Below are 25747 nucleotides of genomic sequence, written 5' to 3' on the forward strand. Positions count from 1 at the left end.
CCCCTGGCTTTTAAAATGGAAATTGGTATTTAAATGAGGCGCCAAAATTAAGGTTGACGGTAAATAATTCTACGTCGACGGTAAAGTGTGCTTTTGTGTGCTGGCGAAGACTCAATCACAAACGTACCCGTGGGCTGTATAAGAACAAAAGGTACCTTTCGCTCAAGTGGGCGCTTTCACATGACATTCTTTTGATCACTTATTGACAGTAGCATGCCTGGTAAAGCGTTAATACGCTGGCAGGTCAGATACCGATTTAATGGCGGAACCCTTTTGTCCTGAACAAAAGGTACCTCTCGATGAATAGCCCGGGTGAATAGCTTGTCGGCAAATCAAATCGGCACAAAGGAACAATGCGTTACGTAATCTATTGCTTCTCCACGTTATATCAATCCTGCTTGATTCCAACTGCGTGATCATTTTGATTTGCAACTTTTTAAAATGCACCAAATAGAGCTAGTAATAATGTTAATTTTCTTGGAAATTTGTATAAATAATGGGTCTACCTTTAGATTCTCGGCCAAATTGAGTAGGTTTCCCCTGATATGAGAGTTATTAAACTTAATTTTAACTGATGTTTTGTCCTCATGTCCTTACGCCATATCTAATAGTTAACCATTCTATTAAACATGCTTCAATAAGATCATTGTTAATATTTTTACGTTTCTTCAATAATCTGTTCACACAGGATTAAGTTTCAAGAAAAATCTCGCTTTGACATCTTGCATGCCGCCCACAAGCAAGGAGCTACCACGAGTCGCAAGGTAAATCTTACTTTGATCATAAAGTAAAAGAACAATTCAATGAAGTCAGTTTTCGCTGTCGAACTGAACCATTATATACCAGAATATCGAATCATATTATTTTTAAAAGGCCCTATCTTCTGTTTCACGAAACTTGATGACTTATATCAGGGATATCCCTGCTTATGTACCATAAATAATAATTGTTATTTTTACATTTTTGAAGAATTGATTTCTAATAATAATTGAATGAGTTTATGGTCACATGACCAAAATTATAATATAGCCAGTTTGTGTTATTATGTAATCGTTTTTGCTGCTCAATTTCAGTTATCTGTGACTTCCTTTACCGGTATTGACCAGCGCTCGGTGAGTTTGTCTACTTCAACGCTAAATTCGTATAAGACGATGCATGTTATTCCGATTCCAGTAGAGTTTTTTAAAACTTCTCTCTGCCTTAAAATACAAACAAGAAATAACTGTAAAACAAAACATAACAAATTACGATGAAAATGATGCCATTTTCATTCAAAACAATATTGATTGAGGTCATTATATGATTACAGCTTTATGGATATTGTTTTAAATTATTTCTTGTAGGACGAATTTCAGGTGCAACTTACAAATCTGATGAGGAAATTTATGATTTTAGCCAAAGATGATCCTTTGGTACTAAAAACTGTGCTTCAAATAATACAAGAGGAGGAACGGTAAGTCTAATCAAACACATACTGCGTATAGCCTATACACATGCAGAGCTTAGTCCCCCAGTTACCCCACCCCACCCCACACTAAACCAGAATACATGAATACGGACATGAATACGGACAGATCATGTTTCATCATGGAAATTCTCTTATTTCCATGGTTTCATGTTTCTAAATCTACTACCATCAGTCACTTCTGGCTCTCAGTGTTTTTTTTTATTGCCATTCAAGATTGGGCCAACTTACCAAGTGCAATTAAATCAATTTTTGATAAACCAAGTTTCAAAAAATCTGAGAAAACACATTTTCTTAACCAAATTAGATAATTATTTTATGATACAGATCCCCTGTAACAGCAGATTTTTCTGAAGGGTAACCCTGTATATAAATATGGTTTTGATAAATAATAAATAAATATATAAATAGACCTTTGTCATGTTTGTTGACACGAATTACAAGTTTATTGTAACCAACATAGCTTCTGTCATGTGCTTCTATATTTCATCATTCATGAAACTTTTTGCATCGTTTTAAGGTGTGACAGAGATTACGTGGCATATGTAGCAAAGATGGAAGACTTTGAAATAGTTGGTAGACCTAAACAATGGAAGGTCAAAACATGGGAAGGATTTAAACACACCATTAACAATAGGTAAGTTCATGTGAATATAAAATTACAAGTTATACAACTTTTAACAGATACATTATTTCATTATCGTCGTCGTTTTTGTCATCGGTCGCCGTCCTATGCAGTTTGCTTGATAAGTAATTCAAGGCATTCCAGAAAATGGAAAAACGACATTATTTTGCTTTGTTGCATTCCCGGTGGTATGCAATGAACAGATTATTGTAACGGATTATCTGAACAGATCAAATTCTAATTGAATTGCTTTTTTTACAATGCGTTACGAGAAAAATAACAAATGGAATGGGATATGCAATGGAGAAAGTGCACTTTCTAGCTTTTACTTCTCGTTTATTTCAGAATTGCCCAAATCCCGAAAGATGCACCTGAAAATTGGCTTGCTCTTCATTTGGAAAGGTTACGACAGGCTGTTATTAGTGATCTTCTCGAGATCAAGGTAGGCCTATTGTCATTTTATATGCGTGTCCATATTTTGTTTCCTTGATTGCTAATTCAAATACTTTCAAATAAGGGGAATGTGCTAGTCTCCTTATGACGTAGGCTATAGACAAATCCAACGAGCCAAGTCATAGTCATGGTCAGGATTTGGTCGGCCATGACCAGTGATGACGGGTCCCCGCATGCACCAAACTGGTGTAGTGACTGCCCAATTGGGTGGATTAAAGCCGCTTAAAATTCGATATTAGATTCTTTTGTGTTGTACACTGTCATTATTCTTTTGTCTACGTGTAACACAGGTGATAGAATGCAGTTTTAAATACCCTCCAAGGCCGCATCATTTCACATTTTAGGTGAGATGGAGCCGTCCCGGTCCCCGCACTCCGCGCATCCGCGGGTATTCATGCTCGTCGAAAATTTCGCGAAATAAGGGGTGTTTTCAGATGAAGAAACGCGATTCGCGAAACACACAAAAAAGGGGTGTTTTTTTAAACCACATGTTCGCGAAATTGAAAAAAAAGGGTATTTTCATCGAGCAGCCTACGCGTTTCTTCCAGAAAAGGGTATATTAGAAATATCGTTCGCGTTTTAGCGAAAATAGAGGTATTGTCGAAGGGTAAATAATAATCGCTAAAAAAAGGGGTGTTTTTCCCCTAAAAACTTCGCGAAACGAGCTGCAAAAGGGGGTGTTTTTAAAGTTCACCGACAAGCATGAATACCCGCGGATGCACGGAGTGCGGGGACCGGGGGAGCCGTCGGGGACCCAACTTTGGCAGCCATTAAGGTGTAGGAATGCGTGGAATTGGATTCGTCTATATGCCTACTCACAAGCTGCTCACAAGCAGCTAGCAGGGCAACAAATTCCTTGCATAGTTAGAAATGAGTTACGCATTTTAAAAGCATTTTTAAATGCTTTTAAAATGCGTAACCATATCATTATGATTGTGGATCAATAGAAGTATAATTCAGTTTTTGTATAAAACCTGATCCAATGTCTAATCCTAATGAAATAAAAATAATGCCTCTTTCTGTCATTTTCTCCCGTCACATCACATATTGGAACACACATTATTCCAATATCTGTTCTTATATACATTGGTATAATATTATCAAGGATTCTCGAGTACTAATATACTATAGGATAAGCCACTCGTTTGCGCAAATGAAGTCAGTCATTCAGCCTATGCGCCTTCATGCATGTGATGGCATAGCTGTGTAGGAGTGTATCACCTGTGGAAGAGATGATGCATGTTTACGTCATCGTTTCAAAAAAAATTAAATGGCGAAAAACGGCGAACATTTGGTCGAATCTTTCCATTACTATCATATCGTGAAAAACCAAATAGCTGAGGAGTTAGCTCAATATGCTAGGAAAATATTCTCTTCGATGACCCCATGACGAGACTGGCTAAATAAGCTGCATTTTTGCTGGAAAGGGTCCGAATAATTGGCAGTCGATGTGCGCCATCTTGGAAAAATTTAGGGTACCAAACTACCAAAACTGTCAATCAATTACTACGGTACCAAACTTGGTACCAAACTCCCTAACAACCGTCACTCAAACTGCCGATATGTCAATCAAACTGCCGTAAAGTGACTTCACTTTTTGTACAGGGATTGAATACGAGTGTCACGGCCCTGATATTATCCCGGATATTATACAGTAAATCAAATTCCTTGGTCGTCTTTGGCAAAGACATACAAATAATATTTATAATCTTACACGTTTGCTGCTGTACATCACATTATGGAATGTGTCATCTATCATTCTGTTGACAATCAACCTCCAGCAAATAGTTTGTCAAGTGAAATTAAAGAAACTAAACTGGTATAACTGAATTCAAAAATAGCATGTTAAGGTATCTAAAATGTAATTACTGCCTCTCATGTTTTTGTTGACTAGACCTGTATTGTTCAGTATACCATTTATCAAACAAACACTGCTTAATTATTTATTTGCTTAAAATTGTATTATTATAAGATGGGTAATTGTTTTTTTTTTTAAATGTTTTTGTGTTTATTTGTTTTTGTTTTTTTGATTATTTAATGTACTAGGGGCTGCTTGTTCTCAAGCCTCGGCTTTGTACCTGCCTTCATCATGCGGTTCATCAGTAGTAATGTACAATAATTTTATATCATTTGCTGTTCTGCAACTTCTGCTTACATGAGTTTGATGGATTGATATTGTCTTTGTCATACAGCATTTTTAGGGAAGGTGTTTGATGAAGTTTTAGAAAATGTTGAAAAGAAGTCCCGGAAAGAAGCGCAATGTTGTTTGTGAGACATTTTACTTTTTATATAATTATAAAGAATTTTACCGTTTTTATATTTCCAGCAAGTCTGTGTTCCCCTATGTCCTGATGACTGGGATGTATACAAAGACTGTGTGGTGTGCTATCATGAAAGTATTACCAAACACGTAAGCAGTTAACCATTTTTAAATTTTACCTTAAAAGGAACACATTTCTAAAACAGAAATAACGTTGGTAAGTTAATTTAAGACACCATACATGCTATACATTCAGATACATATGCAATAGTTTATAATGCGCTGATATTCAATATCAGAACAGAAGTAAATGGAAGCTACATGACAGTGAGCATATTCAATTCCCGGATTCAATTCAAAACAATGGGAAACCCAGCATAACGTTCATGGGGAAAAACTTGACGAAAATGGTCAAAATGGTCTAAAAAGTACAAAAATGTTTCAAGCTTTTCAATATCATGGCGATCAAGGGGCTACATGGGCTACGCCACTGATCTGATGTCTGGACGTGGAGTTCCACAATGCACATGATTTTCAACAGTCACCGAATGCTATTGTTTGCTTATCATTATCATCATTATACAGTGAACAAGCAGAATACTCATACTAGTATTCTAACTATTTTTTACCAGTTGGAGGACATTGTTTCAGGTGGTTTGGAGAAAGCCGAAATGACACAAATTCTTGTGTGGGTAAACGAATACACGGGATCGGCATTGCTGAAAAACACAACTCTGGCGATCAGTGATAGTGAATATTTGGGCGCACCACTGTCGTATCAGACACTGACAACATTAAGACAAAGGTAATGCAAACGATTTATGTTCAATATTATTTTTGTCCATTGTATGTTTTCATTATTTGTGAACATTTTGAGTGTGTGTGATATGTGAACCAGCAATTTGAAAATATGTTATGAATATCCATTTCAGATACAGCTGTGACAAGTATGCAAGTTTTTTAATACCTGGAAATATCTCAGAAACTATCATAGTGTCTCTTCAATCTTAGTGACTTTTTCCTGCAAACTGTATTATTATAGCAATATGTTAACTAGAAATGAAACATATACTGTGCCAATAAAGTATCCTTAGGCCTACACTTGGAAAAATGATCACAATTTCCAAACTGAACAATATTGGGGTAAATTTGTTTTTTAATAGATGCACTATCTAATCCTGCACATTATGACACCACATTGAATCCAATGTGACTTCAAGAAATAAAGTCACAAGCATTTGATTAGACGAAGGTCCAGTTTTAAAAGTGACAAACTAGCCTATTCAAAACTCCACAGGCTAGACATCTGGTTTGAGAGTGGTGAATGGCTAATTTATGTGTTTGGCTTTAATGTAAAACAAAAGGAACAAAAGAAAATTGGAACAAAAGAACTGACAAATAAAATGAAAGTTATGAAAAGTACAGAGAAGTAAAAACTGAAATAAAAACTGCTTTAAATAATGCTTCATTGAAGAAACTGTGTTGTCTCTTTGTTTCACTTGTTGGAATCATTTTGCATCTTGTATAGGCCAGTTTGTCACTTTTAAAACTGGACCTTCATCTATTCAATTGCTTGTAACTTTACTTCTTGAGCTCACATTGGATTCAATGTGGTGTCATAATGTGCCGGATTAGATAGTGCATCCTTAAAAAAAACAAATTTACCCCAATATTGTTCAGTTTTGAAATTGTGATTACTTTTCCAAGTGTAAGGATACTTTATTGGCGCAGTATAGTTTCTGAATATTCGTTATATTTAAACAATGCACTCATATGATTCATTTAGTTCATATTTTGGTGATATATCTTATTTTATCAAAATCTAGTTATGTTAAAACAGATGTGCATGCATGGCAGAGTAACTTATCATGCTAATCTGACTTTGGTTTCTGTTTTTCATAACACAGTGCAGAAATCAATGTGATTGGTTTGTAAAGATTTGTTGACTTTAAATACCATGCTTACCTTCCAAAAATCCATGTCTTGTCAATTGACAGGTACTTAGATGAAATTGGTTCAAATCTTGGCGATTGGTTACCAAAGACTTTGAAGAAAGATGTCACGGTAGGTGCAGATGAAACAGTAATAAAAACAATTAATTCACTCTCTAGTGATGGTTAAAGAAAGACAGTATAGAAGACTAGCGAACCCTGGGTGTATCCAGTAGCGGTAATTCAAACGAATTTCACAATCAAACTTTTCATTATAAAACAACCAAAAAAAAAAAATCCTAACTGGAAGAAAAATTAAATTTAACAAAACATACATTTATTACCAATATATATGAAGTTAACTTTAAATAAAAAGAGATTTCCGCACAACAGAGGCTTATTTGAAGGTAAATTGTTGGGTTATTATTAAAGGGTGCCAATAATTTTCATCCAATGCGTCAAAGTAGTAAATGCAATATGGCACTTTGGTCCATTTATTGTGACATGATAGCAACTTTTAAGTTGCTATGAAAAACATGTCACAATAAATGGACCAAAGTGACAAGAAAAAAATAATTAAAATTATTTTTTATCTTTTTGTTCAGGATTGGTCTTCTGACAGTGAGCCACAACGACATGATGAAGGTTATTACTACACAGATTACCCAGTACTTACTTTTAGGATGATTAACGAAAATGTAAGCTGAAAAAATATCCATCAATTATATGAAACAATATTTTATACTTTCATTTCTATAATGCATGCACTTTAAAAAGATTAAATCTTACTAATACTAATGCATGCACTGGCATAAACAATACATACAAAATATGTAAGTTATACATAAATTATCATGTTTCTAAAACAATGTATCATTGATAAAGCAGGAAATGGGTGGTGAAAGAAAGGGAAGTTTAAAAAAATTGAATTGACAAGTTTAAGACTGTACAAGTGTCATCTTGTTCTTTCAATGAGTGTATTTATTACAATTCACCTTCCTCATCATTGTTTCAGTTGTGATTATTTTTACTCTTTCTGTTCCGACACAAACTGAACTTATTAAATCTTTTATATAGCATGCTATTCATTTGAACCCACACATAAAATTAAGATTTTTTTAAATGTTTGATTGTAATATCACTAACATTGTATTCATCATTTTGTGACCAACAATGTAAAAAACAGGCTATTATTTATTGTAAGAGTGAGGAGCTAAAGTATCCATGTTTTTGTATGGTTTTCTTGAATTATGCAATGAAATGTTTTTTTATCTCTTACATCTAACATTGACCAAAAACGTTTTGAGTTAAATATCAAAACAAGTGTACCAGATTCCTCTTTGGGAAAATCTATTCATATGCTGTTCATAATATAATGTGTATTAGAAATGTAGGTAAATGAACTTCTGGGGTGCCCTGTAGATTCGACATTTACCTAAAGCAATACATAATCTATAAGCTCATGTAGGTTTCACCTCTAAAATTTACCTGCAAGCTCTTCACCCAATCTGCTTTAATTTTGAATGTATTTACTTTGGTTCTTTCTTTGCATGTTCTTTCTTTGCATGTTCTTCCCCTCTTTCTTTTTTCTTTATTATTTGTTAAGTTTGTGTAATTGTATGTTGTAACTTAGGGCCGTGTAAGGGGGTGCTCGCTTCAGGCCTTTTGAGCATCTCCTCATTCAAATTTTGTGTCTTTTATATATATATTGTATGTTGATTTGAATGAAAATAAAATGATGATGTACAGTGTGGGCCAAAAACAACTTTACCCAATTTCAGAGGGTGGTTGCTCGAATTATAGAAGAGCTATTCATAATAATGTTACATATTCTAAATGTATATCTTTCTAAGAGTATGTGATGAAGAAATAAAAGCAAAAGAAGCTAAATTAACAAAATGGTGCTAGTTTTACGTCCGAGGGTCAAAATCACTTTGTCCACACGTAATTCAATGGGATTTGTCCGATTGTTACGAGTAAGGCATACATATGCGTTTATAGGCATACATGAAATTAGTAAACACGTTTGGCTTGTCTTTGAAAAGTGATGATTGTTTTATATGCATGCAAGAAATACAATTAATTTTAATCCCCATTTATTTGTCATATACTCGAACTTCACTAATGTCATTGACCAACAATTAGCATAACAATTACTCAATTACAAAGGTTTCATCTGGCGCAAGTTTTGAATTTTAAATTTTGAGACTGCATTTTGAGACTGCGTGGCTTATTTCTAAATAGGTTTGCAAGGTATCAAGATAAGGCAATTCACAACACAAGAGAGGACTTTTATGGCAGAGGTATACTTAAAAACAGAAAGCTCTTTGGAGGTGCAGCGTCAATTTCGGATTCGTTTTCCGAACGTAAGAGTCCCGCCAAAACCTACCATAACTCTACACATGAACAACTTTCACAACCTCGGAAGTGTGGTGAATAGATGCAAAGCACAGAGCGGACGTCCAAGAACTGACCGTTCAACTGCAAATAGTGCAGCGGTTCAAAGGGAACTTGCAGCTAACCCCAGAGTCAGTTGTCGACGCAACAATTTACCGGCCGAACATACCACGAACGCAAAAAAGTGCAAACTTTCTTGTAGATAAAATTAAACAAAAAATGACAAAAAATGAGGTCTGAGGTTACAATTGTAAAGAGAATTGTTTTTATATCTTTGCAGCATGAAAGCTGCATATCATGACGAAATATCGTAGCTTGAAATTTAAATTGTGTATGTTTGATTTATTTGGTTGTGTTATATAAAATTGCTGAACAAATTTGTGCGTATACTGAGTGGTTCTCATTCTCTATCGAACTCGGTATTGCAAGTGATGCGACGCGACAGCTAGTAGGCCTTCGCGTGGACAAAGTTAATTTTGACCCTTTGATTTAAAACTAGCGTCATGTTTTTAATTTAATACATTTTTGGATAGTTTTTCACCAAATACTCTTAAGAAGATGTTCTTTACGAATATGTAAAAATAATTTGAAGCAGACTTTTTAATTTTGAGATATGAACCTTTTTAATTGGGTAAAGTTGTTTTTGGCCCACCCTGTATGTATGTATAGTCACTGATTTGTCGCTTTTGATTTACTAGATTGAGCAGGCATCTCATGTCCGTGATGATATCAAGAATAACATTGTGAATACAAGTCTGAAGGAGCTACAAGCAAACTTGCAGGAGTATACCAGTAAGTTGGGCAAGGAATTGACTCAACAAAATATACAAAGAATATACAAAAAACCCAACAACATCAACTTCAACATTGATATTACTATTACTGTGATTACTATTTGATTAAAGCTTTTATCCTGTTCTTGCATCATGTATAGAAACTATAAGCTTATAAACAAAGAAACAAAGAAACAATATTTAAATCAATTCAACAAAGACATGTACCTGTTTGCCAAGTTATTATTACTTCCCAAATCCTGTTTCACTTCCCTGTTTATAAATACTAATGCCACAATATATTGTAAATTAGTTCCTTATTTGTGGTGGGTGGTGTAACAGATATTACAAATCATGAAACTGTAACAAATATATAAACATGTAATGGTCAACTTTTTTTCAGGTACTGTGACGGAATACATCAACAAATGGGGTAACAAACACAAACCTAACAATCAGAGTTCCAAAAAGAAATCCACCGTAGAACAACCCAAATGTCCTGCTTTCTACATTCAACACACGGTAAATGGCATTTAATTTCTTCTTTTGTACTGTAAATAATGTGCTTAACTAAAATACGGTCACCAAAATGTTTATTCTCCTTTTTATAGAAATTATAAATATATAGCCATTCTTAAATTAATAATTTTCTTTTCTATGATTTCAGATTGCAATTCTGAACAACTTTTGTCTGGTAGACAGAAACCTTAACCAGTTGAAAGTAAGTTAGGAAATATAATTATACATGTACAGCCTGTCTCAAAAAAAATTGTGCAAGTGAAAAGCGCCCTCTTTGGCAATTAGAAAATACCGTTGTGACATGATGCTTACATCATCGTCAAGGGCGTAGTCTCAGCTCTTAAATGCCGTTTGTTCTGTTCAATTTGCTTGTTTTAATCTCGAGATATGATTAGTTAACGACGAAAGGGTAAAATCACAATTGTGCCACTTTTACTAGGGAAGAGGGCTTTCAGTGATAGCATTAAGTTTATCAAGAGTTACGTTCCTTCATGAAATCAAAAGAATGCATCAATTACACAACAATGATTCTCTTTTCTCACTTAAAGTTAAAACAGATTAAAAGATTAATAAATATTTCACATTCTGCTGTAAAATTAAAAATCATGGTAAATACTGTTCTCTCTACTGTCACTCAGGACATGTTAAAAGACAAACAAATATTGCACACTTATAGGTTAATGAACACGTATTACTTGTTGGGAGAGAAATTAGACAAAATAATGCACGCTCGCTGATATTGATGCGTCTAATGCACAAGCCCCGAGGGAGTGCATTAGACGCATCAATAACAGCTATCATTGATTTACATGTACAGCTCCCTAGTAAAAGTGGCACAATTGTGATTTTACCCTTTCGTTGTTAAATAAACATATCTCGAGATTGAAACAAGCAAATTGAACAGAACAAACGGTATTTGAGAGCCAAGACTGCGCCCTTGACGCTGATGTAAGCATCATATCACAATGGTATTTGCTAATTGCCAAAGAGGGCGCTTTTCGCTTGCACAATTTTTTTTGAGACAGGCTGTATATGTTATATTGTAATTTTCAACATTGTTTTGTAGATATTGAGTATTGAGTAAAGAATGTTTTGTGTAAAATAACTTTAAAATTGATGTGATTTTATTTTACAACATATTAATAGTATCCTAATTATTATCATCATTCATTCGTTCATTTGCTTCCTTATTTCAATCTGTTGCAGGATAAATTTGGTTTGTCTGATGTTGATCATGAAAAACAACTGGCTAATCTCAAGAGCTTTATTGATGAACAATCTCGAGAATGGTATGGATAAGAAATGTTTAACCATAATCTGTGTTACTTTTAAGTATACAGGTTAGGTCTTAATTAATATCAATTAGCTATCGTGTTTTTATGTTTTATTGTCTCTACATATGGACAGGTACTGAACACAAATGAACAGGAATTATTTTATAGGCCTGATTCCATATTTTTTCAACAAATCTAACTTAACCCTAATAAACCTCAATGCACCATACAAGAAAACAAACCCTATTCTACACTGTAAAACTTTGACCGTAATTTTTAATACCTGACAACTAAGTTGCCAGCATTCTGCTGTAAAAATGATGATTTTCACCGTATAATTTACAGAACATAATATCCCGAGGGGTTCACTCCCATTGTGGCCTGTACACCATCCACGATAATCAACTTTTGAAAAGCACCCTAAACAAGGATTTAACCCTTGGCTAAAACGACACCCTATAAACAGGGATTTCATTCCTAACATCAAATTTCCTGCCCCTAAATTTCATTTCCGCGTATTTAGCAATTGCAATTTTGCTACCCTTCTTTCCAATTTTTCATGTTTTTGACACCCTATACGCGCGTATCGTGCCTACCCACGAAAAACGACCCTTTTTACGCGTTTTCATTATTGCGGATGGTGTACAGGCCACAATGGGAGTAGCCCCCCCCCCGGGCATAATATACATTCAAATTTGTGAAAGTAAACAATTTCTAACTTGGTAGGGTATTCCAAAGTTAAAAACAACTCTATGTTGCTGATTGAAAATTAACAACTAATTAAGCCATAATGCTTTTCTTACTTGGGAAGTTAAAAACAACTATTATATTGTTAATTGACAAGTAACTAATTAATTATTTGATTTATTTTTAGCTTACATCTCTTTCTGATAACTTTACAAGCTCAAATGAAACAACACCATGACAGAATTCTGACAAAACAGTGGTAAGTTAGTAAGACTTACATAAAAGTGTTTTTTTTTAAATTAGCATGATTAGTATGGATGATTTGGCATAATTAGTATGATTTGGCAGTTCATGATGGTTGTAGAGCATGTCTAAGCTAAAATCGGACCTCTTCCCATATCCCTGTCCCATCATATCCGGATGGCATCCCTTGAATTTAGTAGCCTCTGAGCATTATTGGGCTTAGCCTGGCTTCGGCCGAATGTTATAAATAATGAGTTGGATGCTGTGAAACGTTTTTGTCAAATTTGCATGTATTCAATGATGATGCATATGTAAATGAGGTCATTAATATACAGGAATGTTACCATGCAATGAATATAAATGAATTTATTCGAATATTTTGTCAACATGTTGTGGGTAATTTTCACACATTGGGTAAATTCTTACTGAATTTGATATGTTTAGGTTAGATAATAGTGCAGAGGAAGATGCAATTGGTGCAATATGCCAACTTATACACGATCACACATCTGGAATGAGGGTGCATTATTTCACAACATGGATACGGCAAATTGAGAAATACATTACACAGGAATACATCAAAGCAATGATGGAGAAGTAAGTGCAATATGTGTGGTATTTTGTTACCAGAATTAGGATTATAGGTTAATAAATGCGTACCACTTGTTGGGAGTGAAATTGCATAAATAATGTATGCTACTGAGATATTAATGCATTTAGTGAATTGAAAGAATTGTTTCTAACAGAATTTCAAACCATATCAATAAATTTTCCCTATCAGATCCCTATCAATCAGCTTATAAACACTACCATGGAACAGAAACTGCTCTTCTTCGAGTTAATAATGACATTCTCACATCACTTGACAATGGCCAAATCACAGCTTTGATTCTTCTCGATTTAAGTGCTGCATTTGACACTGTTGACCACAATATTCTTCTTTCCCGTCTTCACTATTATCTTGGCATTCAAGATCTTGCCCTGGACTGGTGTAAATCATACCTTACAAATAGGCCGCAATATGTTCGCATTGGCAATGCTACTTCTCATTCTACCATTCTTGATTATTCTGTGCCTCAAGGCTCTGTACTTGGACCTCAGTGGTTTACCATTTACACCTACCCTGTACGGAATATCATTCTTCGCCATCAATTGAATTATCATGTTTATGCGGACGACACGCAACTTTATTTATCATTTGAATCTTCTCAACATAGTGCTAATTCTGCAATTGCTTCTCTTGAAATTTGTATCAGTGAAATCCGTAATTGGATGAAATCAAACTTCTTGAAATTAAATGATGATAAAACAGAATTTCTTCTGTTTGGATCCCACCAACAGCTCTCTAAAATCAACATTGAAAATGTTTGCATCGGTGACTCTGCAATTGCCTTATCTTCCAAAGCACGCAATTTAGGTGCATTTTTGACACTCACATGACCATGCAACCTCATATCTCTAATGTCATTCGTTGTTCAGCGCTTCAACTACGTAACATCAGCCGGATCCGCAAATACCTAAGTCGCGATGCTACTGAACAAATTATTCACTCATTCATCTCTTCTCGTTTGGATAACAACAATGCACTTCTTTATGGATTACCAGCAAACCAACTCTATCGCCTTCAGAAAATTCAAAACACTGCCGCTCGAATTCTTACTTTCACCAGAAAATATTGCCATATCACGCCAATCCTAAAGGAACTGCATTGGCTTCCTGTCACACAAAGAATTGTTTTTAAACTTATGTTGATTGTATATAAATGTATTAATGATATTGCTCCGTTATATTTATCTGAACTCCTTTTACATTATGTTCCCACCCGTACGCTTCGATCTGGAAACATGCAACTTCTTCAAGAAAGAAAATCCAACCGCACATGGGGTGACAGATCATTTGCAATCGCAGCTCCACGTCTATGGAATGAACTGCCTATTTATATCAGAACTGCTAAAAATGTAACTGTGTTTAAAAAGTTGTTAAAACTCATCTTATGTCAGAGACATTCTGTAATTCTTAAGTTATGTTTCTTAATTTAGTTCCAGTTTTCTTTGTCTTGTTAGTTTTTGTTTGTTTGTTTTGTTTTAGTGCCTTGAGCGCTCTTAATTGAGTGGATATGTGCCTTGTCGCTATTATTATTATTATTATTATTATGAGCCCTGTAGGGGGAGTGTATTAGATGCATCAACATCTCATACAAGTGCATAATTTTGTACAATTTCTCGAGCAACAAGTGATACCCATTTATTACCTATACACACAAGAAACTGTTTTCATGATTTGTGCTATTTTTATAACAAAATTATCACTCAAAATGTTGGAAAATTAAAGCGAATATAAGTGCTTCAACCCACAGAAATGAACTCGTCCAAAAGCACTGGCGTAGTACACGCCCTTGCATTATACATAATCAGTGCATGGTTTGCATTTTTCTAACATTTGCTCTGATTGGTTCTTCCTATCTGAGAGTGTAAGAAACATCCTCAAGTACAGGCATTACAATCGACCATTATATGTGCAGTACAGCACACATCCGCTTGCAGTTCCGCATGCGAAACTGCACATCCCCACCTGCATCTCTGTACATGCGGTTCTACACATAAACAGGTCTCAAAAAATAGTTCCAAACCATCTTTTAGAATTGCTCACTGCACAGAAATATTTTGGTATTTGTGATACATGCATAATTGCAGATTCAGAAGTTAACTACCTTCCCCCAACATACTGAACAATAATATGAGCAATGTTATGTGATGAGACTTACATCCAACTTTTTTTCAATTCCGTCCATAGTGTTTATTAATCTGTTCATGTTTAAATATGTAGGTTTATCATTTCATTTCCAGACGAATGGTTTGTAAATCTGACACAGATAGAAAAGCAGTAGCGTGTAAAATTTACCAAGACGTAGACAAACTGAGAGACACCTTCACATCACTATCAGGTGTTACAACAGACCAGGTAGGTAATACACACTGGGGTCAGGATAGGACTATTAAAAAGATCAGAGCAGTGGTATAGCCAGGATGTCTCCAAAGGGAAAGGCAAGGATTGAGGCAACTTTCAGAGGCAACATATACAAAAATGGGCAAAAAAGGTCCAAAATATCATAAGGTCTAAAATATCATGGTAGCCATGCAACATCCCACAAGGAGCAAGCTAGGAGGAACAATGCCCCCCCATCTGCCACATATGGCTCTCGCAATCTCTTGATTCTTGATCATCCATCTTGCTGTGAATGGAATGGTGCAGTGCAGTCCAAATGCAACTTATATACAAAAACGGTGAGGAACAAAAGCTGATAAAGAACAAAAAAAACTAAAAACTTGATGCAGGAGTTACCACCCATTGATGGAAGCAACTTTCCTCTCAGGATAGTATACTATCATTTGAACCATTGTCAACTTTCCTTTTTCTAAACTTGTTCTTATTTTCAGAAAAGCACAGAATGGGAAGTTGTTACAAAATTAGCAGAGATCATTGAGGTTGAAAAGACTACAGTTAATCTTCAAATAACTGTAAGTTTCTACATTTGATGTACAAGAGTTGTCAAGATTTAAATTTGGACTTAAATGAAGTAGAATCTCTTAATATCAGCTTCTAATTAACTTGGACTCAAGATTGGCCAACTTGAAAAGTTTATGTTTGTTTTTGTTTTTAGTGTTTGGTGAATTTATATGGAGATGTGCAACGTAAACACCTGTCACGTATACTTAGAATAAGAGGAGACTTTGGCAACACTGGTAGAAAGAAGGTAAGTCATACAAATAATGAGATATCTGTCAATCTCTACTATTATAGCATTAGCTACAAACATCACTTAATACAGTGTAATTGGCAGCTTTTACCGGAGCTATGGCCCAGCTCTACAACAGCATATATTTCTTACTGACTGGTGCAATAGCTTGCAATATAAACCACCTTCAATACAGCTTCGGTTGTGAGGCGTTTGCAAGTTAGTGCAATTTGGCATCAAGAGCATTTTCAATGTTTTGTAACTTGGACACATGGGATTTGTTTATGTTATTAAAGATTTTCTTCTAATTGATTTGTTTCAGATGGTAGCAGATGCCTTGAGAAAGCCTGAGATCAATGCCAATGAGGAGAAAGTCATTATCAAGCAGACAATTTTCTCAGCAGTACAAGTGAAATAACCATGATGCCATCTGCAGAAAGTGGAAGACTCATGTGTCCTGCAGATACACAAAACAGGTTTTTATGAGTCAACATCTATTTCATCTCACATCTCACTCATGCTCACTGCACGGCTGGACCTTAGCATATCGAGGCGCTAGCCAGTCGACCTTAACATTTTAAGGCACTAGCCAGTCGGGTTGTAACTCTATAAAGTGACAAGACCAACTTTGTTCTGGAAATAATTTCTATATTCTCAATAGCGCTCTCAAAACCAAAACATTGATCCAATCGGCATTCTCAAATATATTCATTTATCAACTTGCACACATGTTAAATAGTACATGGATTTATGTATTTGGGGTGTTATTTTGCTACTTAGTGAAACCAATCTTTTTTGGCATCCTTGAACCTCAAATGATAAAAATATGATTGGTTCCATTTTATATGCCCTATGGTTTCCGCAAGGGTTCAAAGGTCATAGTGGGACCATAACTTAAAAATGGTCCCATCATGACGTTGTGATGTAACTCAAATTGTTCCTCTCATTGCTAGAAATAATTTAAAAAAGTCAATTGTCATATGGTACTTAGTTCAGGGGTCTAATAGGTCAAAATGTCAAAAATTTCTTTTTACACTGAATGTCAAACTTTAAAAATGGTCCAATTTCATCGAAATTGGCCTGTTGCTCTGCTAAACATTATCAATTTCTAACAGATACCTAATTATACAAGTTTGGTGCAATTTTTAATATCTTGTCCCCTTTTGAATCAGCATTGAATAAATATATTTTTCACACTGTTTATCAACAGAGCATCTGGTTAAAAACAAATTCTTTAAATAACTGAAAATGAATCTTTAAAATAATTGAATTTAAAAGAATGACATTTTCACTATTGTCCTAACAGCAACCTTCCTTTATAAATAAGGAAATTTGTGTTAAATCCCAACTTTGGTTACATGTGGGCAAAATGAAAAAAGAAACAAAAGTGATACAAAGATCACATGATATTCCAAGTTTCCTTGTCTGCATGCTTACTGATCATCTTTCTTCCTTGTTATTCTTGACCCAGGTATCAAACTTTGGGAAAAAATGAAACACTCACTGATCATCATTCTTCCTTGTTGTTCTTGACCCAGGTATCAAACTTTGGGAAAAAATGAAACAAAAATCACATGATTTTACAAGTGTCCTTGTCTGCTCACTGATCATCTTACTTCCTTGATGTAGATATCAAAAGTTTTGGATAATCATTTTTGGACAATATCTTAAAGTTTTAACCGACTTTCAGCACAAACTTTATGATAGACCAATGTGCACTTACAAGATTATGATCACTTCAGCCATTTTGCGACATATATTGAGCCATTATCAATAAATATTTGCTAATTCTTGGAGCAATTAGACAAACAATAATCATGTCTTGTTAAAATTCTAACAATTATCTGTCCCAAGAAAATGCCAAAAATGATTTTCAACAAAATCAGGGTGTAGCCCTTTATAGAAATTGATATAATACAATGAATTATTATTATATTTATGATAACTTAATCTCAAGTCACTACCATGAATCTTGCATATACAATCTTGCTGTCATTGCCCTAATTTGTAAAATGTAACATTGTCTGAAATGATATGTATTTTGTGTATGTATTAGATGTTGATAATATACTCGATTGATTTTTAAATTTTAATAGCTGTATTTTCAAAGACTGTTTTCTGTCTGTGTGCATCTTATAACATCACCTATTTAGTTATGAAGGGATCAATGTTCCCACTCAACCAAACATCACAGAAATGATATTGTTGTAATCATGGCATATGGCCTAATAAAATCCAAGTATGAGTAATGTCACCCTCAGTTGACAGATAAAACAATACAAAAAGCATTATTGCTCCTCACACTTAGCAAATCGCTTGAAGCTCTTAATGTGTTAAATAGGGGTGATTTATAGTAAACTATTATTCGTCTCTCTGCCGAATTCATAACGATATGAAACAAGTCTTTGAAAATAGACAAATACCATGTGAAAAAAAGATTCAATTGCTATGAGAAAATTCTTGTGGTTATTTTGTGAAAATAAAACAGTAAACTTTTGTACACAAAGTATGCTGCGCAAACTATAGTAGACAAAATTACATTCACACAAAATGTTATTTTTAACATGCTTCCAATTACACAATGTGAAATGGAATTTATTTATTTACAAATATAATTACCACTCCATTCTTAATTCATAGTTGGAATAAGGTTAAGAAAAACTTCAAATGTTCAAATTTTGAAATAGAATTTACATAATATAAAGTCTATTTTATAACTGGATCAGAACTCAAGTTTCAGAGATACTTCTTGAATAACAATAATATTATGGCATATGAAACCATGTGTCAGATATTTAAAAGAGGGTGGACCAGATTGGATCAAATAGCCAATCAAATACACATTTTACTCATTTTAACTTCACTGGTGTATTATCACAAACTTGGTCCATTTTTTCCTGGAAACTTGGTGAATACATGAAATAATATGATCACTTTGAATACCAAGAATATTGTCACTGAGAAATGCATGCTGCTTACCTCAATTTACCCAAGAAAAGCAATGTACCAAGTTGCTTGTGATTACCACAGTGAAGAGATGTCAGAAACTGAAGTAATTTTCATTGGATATCTAAGGATGGCTTCAAACCCAAAACCAGGTCAATAGGCAATTCTCAGGGTGTCGGCGGGCGGGTTTCAAACCATTCTTATCAAATTAAAAGTTATATTTGTCCAAATCTGTCAGATTGATCAATGTGTCATTAATAATAAGTGTACTGTGTTTTAAATACATAGAAAACAGTATCCTGTATATTACATTACAGATAATATGTTGTGTAATTTATGTCATGAATATACCTTTGATTGTGCAAGATGCTCAAAACATGAAGAGCAAAAGTTTCTTTGTGAGTACATGGCAAATGGGCTGGCTATTCCAGTTGAAATCCACCCACATGTTAGATTTTGGAAATATTTACCAGAGCAATGAATCCATTTGAATTTCATACACACTCCATGAAAGATTCATCCTGAATCTTTGAAAGAGGGAGTATGTGTTTCAAATAGAGTTGGCTAATATGCTTATTCTATTTGAAATTCATACTCCCCCTGTGGAAGATGTTTCCAAAATCTTTCACAGGGGGGGGGGGGTATGGATATTAAATGGATTAGCCCACTGTAAACCAGGTGATGACATTAAAGTTGATCTACTAGCAATGAGTGATCGCACACTGACCACTGGGCTATTCCAGTTGAAATCCATACACCCCCTATGGAAGACAAGACCTTAATCTTCCACACAGGGAGTATGAATTTCAAATGGTGTTACCTGAATGTGTGACTCCATCCGAAATCTACACCACCTGTGTGGGAGACTAAGGTCATGTCTTCAATAGGGGGTGTATGGATTTCAACTGGAATAGTCTATTTTACCGATTTTCTCTCCGTGACACAAAGGTGCAATCCACAGGCTTGTGCAAAATGCAATCATCCAAATCAGTAAAAACCACACAATATCATCAATGTATCCATTCTGTTTCACATCATGTAATCATGTGTATCTGAATTTTTTTTAAAAGTAATTCTTGCTTTCCACAAATCATCATGGCAACATTTAAGGGCTTTCCCACTGTCAAATCATACTTTCCTTAAATACGGATTATGATATTCACAAATGATGCCACCATGGTTGTCTTCTATCAGATATCACAATTTTTAGTCAAACATGATTCACATGAGTACCACCAACAAATCTAAATTAGTGTCACCATTTTAAATCTATGTGCACCACTGCAATGGACTATTCCAGTTGAAATCCATACAACCCATGGAAGACATGGCCTTAATCTCCCACACAGGGACTGTGAATTTCAAATGGTGTTACCTGAATGGGTGACTCCATCTGCACCCCAGGTGTTGAAGATTAATGGTCATGTCTTCTTCCACAGGGGGTGTATGGATATCAACTAGAATAGTCCAATGTGTGGTTTACACTCTTGTTTCACATCATCTAATCATGTGTATCTGAATAAAAAATTCTTGCTTTCCATATATCATCATGGCAACATTTAAGGGCTTTCCCACTGTCAACTCATACTTTCCTTTAATAAGGATTATGATATTCACAGATGATGCCACCATGGTTGCCTTCTATCAGATATAACAATTTTTAGTCAAACATGATTCATATGTGAGAACCACCAACAAATCTAAATTAGTGTCACCATTTTAAATCTATGTGCACCACTGCAATGGACTATTCCAGTTGAAATCCATACAACCCATGGAAGACATGGCCTTAATCTCCCAAACAGGGACTGTGAATTTCAAATGGTGTTACCTGAATGGGTGACTCCATCTGCACCCCAGGTGTTGAAGATTATGGTCATGTCTTCTTCCACAGGGGGTGTATGGATATCAACTAGAATAGTCCAATGTGTGGTTTACACTCTTGTTTCACATCATCTAATCATGTGTATCTGAATAAAAAATTCTTGCTTTCCATATATCATCATGGCAACATTTAAGGGCTTTCCCACTGTCAACACATACTTTCCTTTAATAAGGATTATGATATTCACAGATGATGCCACCATGGTTGCCTTCTATCAGATATAACAATTTTTAGTCAAACATGATTCATATGTGAGAACCACCAACAAATCTAAATTAGTGTCACCATTTTAAATCTATGTGCACCACTGCAATGGGCTATTCCAGTTAAAATCCATACAACCCCTATGGAAGACATGACCTTAATCTCCCACACAGGGGGTGTTACCTCAAATGGTGTTACCTGAATGGGTGGCTCCATCTACACCATGTGTTTGAGATTATGGTCATGTCTTCTTTCACAGGGGGTGTATGGATATCAAATGGAATAGCCCAATGTGTGGTTTACAAAACCTGTATGATAGCTAAGTTATAAATAAGTTATATTTAACATCATTTGTCAATCACACAGTTTGGATTAAATCTTTTACTGGAATTTACTTTTACAACTTGCTATGTTGTATCTAATACCATCAAGACTTTATCACGCAAATGACCTGTAGGGCTGGTCACCTGATACTTGAAGATGACTAGGGTAGGCATGTTCATAAAATTTTGAAATTTAATAAATTCATCTAAAATTGCTTTCATTAAAAAGAGAATCATTTAATGTAAAAAATGAGGGGTCAATCATGTATGTAGGCCTATAATTGGCAATGTTATGAGGAAAAGTATGCTCGCCTGAATGTCCCAAAATGGGCCAAATTGTGTGTCCCAGCATTATCAATGGCTTCCTATGTCATAACATGTGTGTATGTACTTTATGGCTAAATTTTTGAGCACGAAGGGCCATTTTACAAAACTTTCGCAAATGTTTCTTGAAATGTGGCTTTCGCTACTTGATAGTATCAATTATTATTCAAATGCAGATTTTTTAAAAATCATGCTACATTGGAGTTTTGAGGGTCAAAATCCAAATTTTCTTCATTTTCCTATTGGATTACACAGTTAAGACAGGATCTTGGTGCACAAGTAAGCTTAATGAAGCCCGCCCTCACATGTTCAAAATGTGATCATGTCTAGGGCCATCAAGAAGATCCCTCGTCAGTTTAGAGTACCACATGACCAGTCCAACAGGTCCTTGCCTGATGATGGTATCAGAAGCAACTTGTAAAAGCAAGCTCCAGTAAAAGATTTAATTCAAAACTTGATGACTGGATGACGGAATATCCACTATTTTATAATTTGTCAATGATCAATCACTCTTAGCTAGTAACTAAACTGTAGTTTAGTGCAATAAATGTCTACTTGTATCACATTTGTGCCAGTATCAACAGTAATTATCCAATACAAACTTATATACATAGTACAATGTAAAATAAATATGTATGCTTATGTTATAAGTGTTTTGAGTTATGTCTGAATTATTATTACTAGTCCATAATAATAATACCACTAGCCCGTATTTTGGTAGATTACTCCTGCAAAGAAGAGAACAAGTATTTACAGCATAAGTGTCACAGAATTTGTAGATCTATAAACTTTGTAAGCCATCACATGATACACCTGTTTTCTCTCAAGTTTACTGTGCCACAATTGGCTATCCTTGCACACAAGTTACTGCACTATGCCATAATTGGCTATCCTAGCACACCCAGTATTCAAGTTACCGAACTACTGGCAAAGTACAAAACACCTGTTAACTTGAGATAACACAAGTATTCAAGTGAAATTGGTTCTATATCATATGCATACCATTACAGTCCATCATAGCATCATTTAATGGATTTCCCACTATTTATTCACATCCATTCCTTCTGTAGCATTTAGTCAGGAACATGAATTTAACAGATGATGCCACCATGGTTTGCTTAAAGTGTGAAGTAGACCACTGCTGATACAATGCCATGCAAAGTGAAAATGCTTTAAGTTGAGGTCACAATTGTATAGCCTGCATTAGCAACAGTGGTTTAAACGTCACAATATGGCTCATATTCCTTGGACTTTTTTCTATAACTGTTCTTAACATAACACCAAGAGCCACTAAGTAATTTCCATGCACATAATTATGAACTAGTACATGTATATATAGTTTCACAGTAGTGCAACAGTTAATCAGACATGGCCTCCATGGAAATCTACATTGTACTGTACAGTTGATAGAATCTACTGATTTTTAATAGTAGTTATGCTTTCATAGGAGGATAGGTGACTTATTCAAACTTCACACATATTTGGCACTTTGCTATATACACCAATGTCATTTCAGTAGACAAGTTTTTAAAGATTGATGCAGTATTAACATCAAGAGTCTTAGAGTTAGCAGGTCTATCTAGTGAATTTGTACACTTCACCAAATATTAAGCACTTCAATCAAAACACTAGTTCTTTATAGCACATTTTAACACAAGTGGATATTCTTAGTTTCATAAATGAGAGCATTGAGTAATCCCATATTTAGACAACTTAGTACACACATTTTCCTTGATATTTTGGACGATTTGATAAATGCAAATCATGTTTGCATTCATGAAAGGGATGTATAAAAAAAAAATGAAACAAAGTATTGCTTGAGCACCTATTTGATCAATTGCAGAGGACTCAATCATGAAAGGATGCTTGTACACAAACAACACAAGGTATTACAAAGTAATAACATCACAAACTATGAGAGATAAATGTCATACATTTGTTTTTAACTTCTGCATTATTACACAGTGGCATTTTGCTCTAGCCCTCTTATAATGCTGCTTTGTGGAATACAATGGACAGGTAATGTTGACACTCAGGAGTAGATTATTGTTTGTAAATTTTCATCATCAATATTGCCTCCTTTATTGGTTCAATCTTAGTTTTCCTTGAATGTTGGCTAGCTTGCAGCTTGAGTTGAATACATTTCAGTTTCAACACCATTAACCAGAACATGAACTGTGTGTTTTTACTGAAGCTGTAAAGTACCAAAATTGTATCTTCAGCAAGACACCGTAAAGATTTGCCTAATGGCGCACATGAGCTACTTTGCCTTACGGTACATTTCAAGTACAAACTGAGAGCTCCCTCCTCTGAAAATACCAACAAGAATGAAGGGTCTTTACCCATATTTGCTGGTGGGATTTGTACAGGAAGGGTTCTTTTAGATTGTGTCCAAAATTCTGATTATGTCAAGGGAGCCTATGCGGCGTTAGACAAATCTTTACGATATGTTACTTTGAGATTCCAATATTGAAATCCTTAACACCATTGTAAGATCAGGTGTCCTTTGCACTGCTAATTGTAAATTTTGGAATAAAATGAGACAAAAATCAAATCAAATTGACTGCAAAATATAACGGTCCAGTGAAAAAGTTTTCAAATAAAACCAAAAACCTGATTTGTGACCAAACACAGGTAGATGAGGCTCATGTCAGCAACTTAACTTTTCATTTATAAGAACAAGCAATCCACAGCTTCACAATGTCATAATAGGTCAACCTATTAGCAATGCTGATATCTTATAGAATTAGATCTGTAATTGCACATTTTATATGGATCCAAATTGTGTGCTACATTCTCAAAAAAAACCAATCTGTATAAGTTAAAACATATGAAATTAAATAGATTGATCTTTGGTTAATTTTTTATTTCTTCTGTGGTCGAGGTATGCACTGGTGATCTGCGATACACGCCGACGACCATCATTGCCAAGACTGTTGATCAGCCAATCAGCGTGATTGTTAATCCCCTGTGTGTTTACGCTTGTGTACGCGATAAGCACAGCTCCGACCACAGAAGAAATAAAAAATTAACTTTTTTTAAAAATGATATTGATAATACCTGAATTTTATTTGATCCAGACAAGAGCCTTATTTACTTGCACTGGGTCCCATTTGACTAACAAATCTACCACCATAATAGGACACACAAGTTTTTCTCAAAAGATAAATTTTCCTGTATTAAAACTACATATTGTATAATAAAATAGTGCTTTATTTTCTTATATTACATTATTATTTAAAGATTTATTATATCGGTGAAACATAAACCAATGGATCAATATATACAAATAACAAGGCCATGGTATAAAACAAAGAAACTGAGAGGTGTGGCCACTTATACCATTTCAAGAACACACAAACAGGTTGACATCATTGGGTAAAACAACAGGTTGACATCACTGGGTAAAACAGGTTGAAATCAGTGGGTAAAACAACAGGTTGACATCACTGGGTAAATCAGTCTGTGAAACAAAAGCAGTGCATTGGGCTATTCCAGTTGAAATCCATACACCCTGTATGGAAGACATGACCTTAATCTCCCACACAGGGGGTGTAATTTCAAATGGAGTCAGCCATTCAGGTAACTCCATTTGAAATTCCTACTCCCTGTGTGGGAGTTTAAGGTCATGCCTTCCACAGGGAGTGTGTGGATTTCACCTGGAATAGCCAATCACCTTGATATATTACTTGATGGTTATTA

The 25747-nt window shown here is 34.8% G+C and overlaps 1 protein-coding gene across 2 annotated transcripts in view; it reads left to right on the forward strand.

Moving 5' to 3' along the window:
• LOC140158731 (exocyst complex component 3-like) overlaps positions 1-20369 on the forward strand; it is a 31954-nt gene extending 11585 nt beyond the window's left edge. For both annotated transcript variants that reach the window (XM_072181927.1, XM_072181926.1), the window contains exons 3-21: positions 689-764; positions 1074-1112; positions 1344-1453; positions 1986-2102; positions 2436-2532; positions 4870-4953; positions 5436-5608; positions 6801-6867; positions 7340-7432; positions 9830-9923; positions 10308-10426; positions 10572-10625; positions 11630-11712; positions 12572-12643; positions 13072-13224; positions 15474-15588; positions 16065-16145; positions 16289-16381; positions 16686-20369. In XM_072181927.1, coding sequence (XP_072038028.1) covers positions 689-764; positions 1074-1112; positions 1344-1453; positions 1986-2102; positions 2436-2532; positions 4870-4953; positions 5436-5608; positions 6801-6867; positions 7340-7432; positions 9830-9923; positions 10308-10426; positions 10572-10625; positions 11630-11712; positions 12572-12643; positions 13072-13224; positions 15474-15588; positions 16065-16145; positions 16289-16381; positions 16686-16781 — 1816 coding nt within the window. In that variant the 3' untranslated portion in view covers positions 16782-20369. The remainder of the gene's footprint in view (positions 1-688; positions 765-1073; positions 1113-1343; positions 1454-1985; positions 2103-2435; positions 2533-4869; positions 4954-5435; positions 5609-6800; positions 6868-7339; positions 7433-9829; positions 9924-10307; positions 10427-10571; positions 10626-11629; positions 11713-12571; positions 12644-13071; positions 13225-15473; positions 15589-16064; positions 16146-16288; positions 16382-16685) is intronic.
• The last annotated feature ends 5378 nt before the right edge of the window (positions 20370-25747 follow it).

The sequence above is a fragment of the Amphiura filiformis genome, chromosome 8, assembly GCF_039555335.1.
Source record: "Amphiura filiformis chromosome 8, Afil_fr2py, whole genome shotgun sequence".
Lineage (NCBI taxonomy): Eukaryota > Metazoa > Echinodermata > Ophiuroidea > Amphilepidida > Amphiuridae > Amphiura > Amphiura filiformis.